Below are 7,122 nucleotides of genomic sequence, written 5' to 3'. Positions count from 1 at the left end.
GCTGACTGGCGGACCGGACGGGGGAGGGGCGGGTACAGCTGGCTCTGCCTCTAGATAGGCAGAGCCAGCTGTCACTCACGCAGCTGGGCGGATCCTGTCATTACGTCGGGATCCGCTCGGGATTTTTTGCACATTTAGGGTTAGTCCACACCATAGGCAGTGCGTTCCGGTCCGATTCTGGAGCGCATTGCGGCTGGCTCACTATTTCGTGGGGCTGGAGGGGGAGTGGCGGGCCATTGAAGTGAATGGCACCGTAGCCACACCCTCCGGCCGCCATGCGATCGCCCGCACGGGATAGCAAGGCACATCGTGCCTGCAGTCCGGACCGGTCCGGTCAAAATGCCGCAAGCACTATTTTGACCTGACCGCAGGCACAATGTGCCTTGCGATCCCGTGCCGGCGATCGCATTGCGGCCCCTCCAGGCCGGCAAAAAGGTGAGCCGGCCGCGATGCAGTGTATTCCAGAATCGGACCGGAACGCACTGCCTATGGTGTGAACTAACCCTTAAAGGAGAACCTATGAGGCGAGTGATTTTCAATGAGACTGTCACACGTCGGCTCAGTAGATCGGGAGGTGAGCGAACACATACCGGCGTTCGCTCACTTCTCGATCATGTCCCTGCAGAGAGCCGTGGCTGTCACTCACGGCTCCCTGCAGGGATTCCCCCCCTCCCCTGTCTGATCCTCCAGCGGCGAGTGGAGGAACGGAGGGGGCGGGGACAGCTGGCTCTGCCTCTAGATAGGCAGAGCCAGCTGTCACTCACGCAGCTGGGCGGATCTCGACATTGATCTGCTCCGGCTGCGGCGTCTCAGTATACCGTGAGCTGTAGCTCTCTATATACTGAGCTTAGGGTCACTGGAGGACGCTAGTTTGTGTCCTCCCGTGACCCTGAGGAGAACTATGGGGAAAAGCACTGACCCCATAGTTCTCCTTTAAGGCTGAAGATCGGCCATATTGGGAAGGTTTTTGGGGATTCGGCAGTTCCATTTGTAAACGTCTCCACTTCCTGTTGCAGATGACGACGCAGGAGTACAACATGCTGAACGACGAGGAGGACGAGGAGTTCCTCCAGCAGTACCGGAAGCAGCGGATCGAGGAGATGAAGAAGCAGCTCTGCCCGGCCCAGCTCTTCAAGGTGGTCTTCGACATCGGCAGCGGGGAGGAATTCCTCGACGTCATCGACCAGGAACAGAAACACGTGCAGGTGATCGTCCTGATCTACGAGGAGCGCGTCCCCGGGGCGGAGGCCGCCAACGGCAGCATGATCTGCCTGGCGGCCGAGTACCCCGGGGTCAAGTTCTGCCGGGTGAAAAGCTCCCTGCTGGCCACGAGCGCCAGATTCACCGCGAACGCCCTGCCGGCCCTGCTGGTGTACAAAGCCGGGGAGCTGATCGGGAACTTCGTGCGCATCACCGACCAGCTCGGGGACGACTTCTTCGCCGTCGACCTGCAGGCGTTTCTGCAGGAGTACAGCTTTTTGCCCGACAAGGACAAGGTGCGCGCGGCGATCCAAAACCCCGCCGTGCAGGGCTACGACAGCGACGACAGCGACTTGGAGATAGACTGACGGCCCGCCGGGGCCCCCCCCCTCCCCCGTTAGGAGGGATTGGACATAGGTGCGATCTTGTACACGTTATTTAATTTGTAAAAGTCGATTTGGTAAAATAAACGGTTTTAGCGTAAATGTCTGTTTTTCATTTTTGAAAAGCTAATCTCCAGGCCCCGCCCCCTTCTCTGACCAAGAAAACCCCCGAAAAGCCCCTTTTAGCCCAATTCCACGGTCACGTTCGAGTCTGCACTCTTCTATGCACAGGAGGCGGGGTCCTCTTTTAGGTGTCCGCATGACTGCCTGCGTGATGTGCACACTCCCTATTGGCTGCCCAGCACCGAGGTTCTTCTAAGGATCCCAATGGGAGTCTGTAGGTCAACTCCGGCCCTCCGGCTGTGGTGTAACTACAAATCCCATGATGCATTGCAAGGCTGACAGTTACAGGCGTGACTCCCAGAGGCATGGCGGGATTTGTAGTTACAGCACAGCTGGAGTTGACCTACAGCAGGGGTAGCAAACCTCCGGCCCTCCAGCTGTGGGTGAAACTACAAATCCCATGATGCATCTCTCTTCGGGAGTCGTGACTGAGAATCTTGCAATGCCTCATGGGATTCCACCCCAGCTGGAGGGCCGGAGGTTTGCTACCCCTGCTGTAGGTCAACTCCGGCTCTCCCGCTGTGCTGTAACTACAAATCCCAACATGCATCTGGGAGTCACGCCTGTAACTGTCAGCCTTGCAATGCCTCATGGGACTTGTAGTTGAACAACAACTGGAGGGCCGGAGTTGCCTACCCCCACTGTAGGTGATGAGGTCCGCATAAAGGGGTGACTGGGTGGCGTGGGCATATCTGCACCGGGAATGGGCAAGGGATTTGGTGAGTATTAAACCCCCCCCCCTACAAGGTACCCCTGCAGAATGGGTTGAAGGGGGGCAGGAGTGTGGTGGGGGATGGGGGTTAATGGGCTTTAACATGTATGTAAACCCAATCACTAAAATATTATATAAGTTGGACTATGTTAACCAGTTGTGGTCATTAGGCCCAAAAAAAGGCAATCGAAGTACACACGGCATATGTAGCGCACCTCGTCCCTCACCCCCATTGCGGCCCCCCGAGACTTATCTGCCGATGCATGGGTTGTGAACAAGGCCAAAGCCAGGCTCCTGCGGTGGAGGGGGTGTGGACAGAGTTGGAGAGAGCACAGGTTATGTATGAGGCCAAGAGCTTGTTCCTGCGGTGCAGGGGGTGCAGAGTGAGAGAGAGCGCGGGTTATGCATGAGGACTAAGCTTGTTCCTGCGGTGCAGGGGGTGCAGAGGGAGCACGGGCTATGCATGAGGCAAAGAGCTTGTTCCTGCTGTGCAGGGGGTGCGGAGAGAGCATTGGCTATGAATGAGGCCTAAGCTTGTTCCTGCGGTGCAGGGGGAGCACGGGCTATGCATGAGGCCTAAGCTTGTTCCTGCGGTGCAGGGGGTGCGGAGAGAGAGCATTGGCTATGAATGAGGCCTAAGCTTGTTCCTGCGGTGCAGGGGGTGCGGAGAGAGCATTGGCTATGAATGAGGCCTAAGCTTGTTCCTGCGGTGCAGGGGGAGCACGGGCTATGCATGAGGCCTAAGCTTGTTCCTGCGGTGCAGGGGGTGCGGAGAGAGAGCATTGGCTATGAATGAGGCCTAAGCGTGTTCCTGCGGTGCGGGGGGTGGAGAGAGCATTGGCTATGAATGAGGCCTAAGCTTGTTCCTGCGGTGCAGGGGGTGCGGAGAGAGCATTGGCTATGAATGAGGCCTAAGCTTGTTCCTGCGGTGCAGGGGGAGCACGGGCTATGCATGAGGCCTAAGCTTGTTCCTGCGGTGCAGGGGGTGCGGAGAGAGAGCATTGGCTATGAATGAGGCCTAAGCTTGTTCCTGCGGTGCAGGGGGTGCGGAGAGAGCATTGGCTATGAATGAGGCCTAAGCTTGTTCCTGCGGTGCAGGGGGTGCGGAGAGAGCATTGGCTATGAATGAGGCCTAAGCTTGTTCCTGCGGTGCAGGGGGAGCACGGGCTATGCATGAGGCCTAAGCTTGTTCCTGCGGTGCAGGGGGAGCACGGGCTATGCATGAGGCCAAGAGCTTGTTCCTGCGGTGCAGGGGGTGCGGAGAGAGAGAGCGCGGGTTGTGAACAAGACCAATGCCATGTTCCTGCGGTGCAGGGAGTGTGGACAGAGAGAGAGAGCAGGGGTTATGAATGAGGCAGAGGGCTTGTTCCTGCGGTGCAGGGAGTGTGGACAGAGTGAGGGAGCAGGGGTTATGCATGAGGCAGAGGGCTTGTTCCTGCGTCAGGTGCAGGGAGTGTGGACAGAGTGAGGGAGCAGGGGTTATGCATGAGGCAGAGGGCTTGTTCCTGCGGTGCAGGGGGTGCGCACCCGATGGCCACCCTCTCCTGCCATCCAGGCATGACCAGGAAGGTCCCTCAGACTAGGAGCTTTTCAGAGGGGCCGCTCCTAGTCGCCATCTTCTCCCAGAGCTCATGTACTGCGGGCGTTGGACTTCAGGGGCCATTTTGCCGGAAAGGTGGAGGAACCCTTTAACTCCTCTCAGGGGGAGGGATTGCGTGGTCTGCACCATGAAGTGTCCCCATCAACTCGTGGCACGACGGCGGGATGACTGTAAGTAGACCTCGTGTAGCGCGGAGAGGCGCCGTCATCATCACCGCGCTTTGTACTATTCCTTCTATTGTTCGCCCAAAGGCCCCCATGTGATGCTCTGGTGGCTCCTCCCACATGGAATAAAAGCCTTCGAGGATGTTGTGGACCAGAACCAAAAACCAAAATGTAATACGGTGCAGATTACCCGTCCTTGGATGTGGCGGCTGCATTAGTCTTCTTCAGGCTTCGTCTCACCCGGTGACACTTCCTGTCACACACTTCCTGTCCTACGGTGACAACGCTCACCCACCGCGCTGCATCTACGGAGGAGGAGCAGCGTCACCTGACCTGATCCGGTGGGCAAACACCTCCCCCTTCTCATCTCTACACTCTAGGGCAGGGGTAGCAAAACTCCGGCCCTCCAGCTGTGGGTGAAACTACAAATCCCACGATGCATCTGTCTCTGAGAGTCGTGTCTGTGGCTGTGAGAATGCTGCAATGCCACGTGGGATTTGTAGTTCCACCACAGCTGGAGGGCCGCTGGCTGGCTACCCCTGTCCTAGAGTGTAGAGATGAGACGGGGGAGGGTGTTTGTCGACCGAATCAACCCTACATCCAACCGACCACCAGCACCGCAGGGCCCATGATGCTCCTAATCTGGCCCCGGGTTGAGGGCCCCGCCCCCCATGCAACCCTAGAATACAATAACACGGCAATGTCCAAAATAACACGGCATCAAATTTATTAGCAAAAAGATCACAAATATGTTCATCCGTCGAACGATCCGCCCCCTCCCCTCCCCCCGGGGCCCCCTAAAGCTCGTCGCCGCTCTTCTTTTCCCGGGAAGGGTGGCGGCCTCCCGGCTCCGGGTCCAGCACGTGGAAGGCGACCTCCGGGCACCTCTTGACGTTCCGGCACACCAGCTTCTCTATGGAGGCGGTCTTTACCATGTTGAAGCCCGTCTCCCCCCCGAAGGTGCTCGGCTTCCAGTACTCCGGGGAGCAGATGGGGTTCCCCATGAGTCCTTTGAGGGAGAAGGGGGCTCCCATCTCGATCATGCTCTCCCCGAAGATGGAGTTGGGGTGGGTTTTCTCCAGCAGGAGGCCCGGGTAGAACTCCAGGGCGTCGATGTCGCCGTACAGCTCCTCCAGCCGGGCCGAGACCTCGTCTTCCCCTGGGGACCAGAAAACAAATTCAACATTTTAAAATCAAATAATATACGTTGAGGGGAATTGATCAACACCGGAGCAGTTGCCCGCGGCAACCAATCGGCTTCTCTCTTTCATGTTCAAATCTTAAAGGAGAACTACGAGGTTAGTGATTTTCCCTCATCATAGTTCGAGCCGACGTGTGACAATGAGACTGACACTCACGGCTCCCTGCAGGGATTCCCCCCCCTCCCCTGTCCGATCCTCCAGCGCTGACTGGCGGAACGGACGGGGGAGGGGGCGGGTACAGCTGGCTCTGCCTCAAGATAGGCAGAGCCAGCTGTCACTCGCGCAGGTGGGCGTATCCAGACAGTATTGTCGGGATCCTTCCCGGCTGCGGCGTCTCAGTATACCGCGAGCTGTAGCTCCCTATATACTGAGCTTTGGGTGATGGGAGGACGCTAGTTTGTGTCCTCCCGTGACCCTGAGGAGAACGATGGGGGAAAAGCCCTGACCTCAGAGTTCTCCTTTAACAGAACAAACCAGAGAGAGAAGCCGGCTGGTTGCCGTGGGCAACTGCTCCAGGTTTTGTCTTCTCCGGTTTTGATTTCTTTACATTTTTTCGTCGTGTTTCTGCACAGCTCCAACTCTCTCTGCTCTGCTTCCCTGAACTTCCTGTCCGAGATCACAAGGGGCTGCATTGTCCCCATCAGCTGTCCATCTACTAGCTTGGAGGAGGGAGATGTAGGGAGCAGGGGAATGGCTCTCTACGTCTCCCATCAGCTGTCCATCTACTAGCTGGAAGGAGGGAGGAAGATGTAGAGAGCAGGGGAATGACTCCCTACACTTCCATCAGCTGCCAATCTGCCAGCTTAGAGGAGTGAGACACACAGAGCGGGGGAATGGTTTCCTACATCTCCATCATCTGTCCATCTACTAGCTTGGAGGAAGGATTTGCTCCAGGTTTTGTCTTCTCCGGTTTTGATTTCTTTACATTTTTTCGTCGTGTTTCTGCACAGCTCCAACTCTCTCTGCTCTGCTTCCCTGAACTTCCTGTCCGAGATCACAAGGGGCTGCATTGTCCCCATCAGCTGTCCATCTACTAGCTTGGAGGAGGGAGATGTAGGGAGCAGGGGAATGGCTCTCTACGTCTCCCATCATCTGTCCATCTACTAGCTTGGAGAAAGGAGAGACACAGAGTGGGGAATAGCTCCCTACATCTGCTTCAGCTAGTCCCTATCGGCTGTCTGCCTACTAGCTTAGAGGAGGGAGGAAGGAGAAGCATGGAGTGGCGGAATGGCTCCCTACGTCTCCACCAGCTAGTCCCCATCAGCTGTCCATCTACTAGCTTAGTGAAGGGAGACATAGGGAGCAGGGGAATGGCTCCCTACACTTCCATCAGCTAGAGCCCCCATTAAGGATGGGCTCGGGCGTGTTCGCAGCTTCACGTGCCGAGCCCGCCAGGAACCTGACAGCGCCAATCACTGCCACTGAGACATTTCCTGATCTCTGACGCTGCGGACGCCCGAGCCCATCACTAGTCCCCATCAGCTGCTAATCTTCTAGCTTGGAGGAGGGAGAAAGGAGATGTAGGGAGCAGGGGAGAGCGGCTTGTGTTGGTGGAGATACGCACAGCTCACTAGCACACACAAGGGTGGCTCTATAGGACCCTGCAAGGGAAAGGAGCCCCCCTAAAACAGGAAGTCAGGACCGGTGCTCAGGGGATCAGCTGATTCTGCAGGAAACTAAAACTTCTCACATCGGGGAGCGGAATCCATTGTAAGGGATTTCATCTCCATTTTAAACA

General features: G+C 57.0%; 2 protein-coding genes across 2 annotated transcripts in view; one reads left to right on the top strand and one right to left on the bottom strand.

The window, feature by feature from the left end:
• Window positions 1-1,568, top strand: part of PDCL (phosducin like) — a 3,884-nt gene extending 2,316 nt beyond the window's left edge. The window contains exon 3 of the mRNA XM_018576980.1: window positions 983-1,568. Within this exon, the coding sequence (XP_018432482.1) occupies window positions 983-1,568 (586 nt within the window). The remainder of the gene's footprint in view (window positions 1-982) is intronic.
• Window positions 1,569-4,979: 3,411 nt separating this feature from the next.
• The window catches only part of PTGS1 (prostaglandin-endoperoxide synthase 1), a 46,667-nt gene continuing 44,524 nt past the window's right edge, over window positions 4,980-7,122 (bottom strand). The window contains exon 11 of the mRNA XM_018576971.1: window positions 4,980-5,341. Within this exon, the coding sequence (XP_018432473.1) occupies window positions 4,980-5,341 (362 nt within the window). The remainder of the gene's footprint in view (window positions 5,342-7,122) is intronic.

Source organism: Nanorana parkeri, unplaced genomic scaffold (genome assembly GCF_000935625.1).
Source record: "Nanorana parkeri isolate BGI_ZX_2015 unplaced genomic scaffold, ASM93562v1 scaffold81, whole genome shotgun sequence".
Taxonomy (NCBI): domain Eukaryota; kingdom Metazoa; phylum Chordata; class Amphibia; order Anura; family Dicroglossidae; genus Nanorana; species Nanorana parkeri.
The sequence above is the reverse complement of the archived record's forward strand: the minus strand, read 5'-3'. Positions and strand labels throughout refer to the sequence as shown.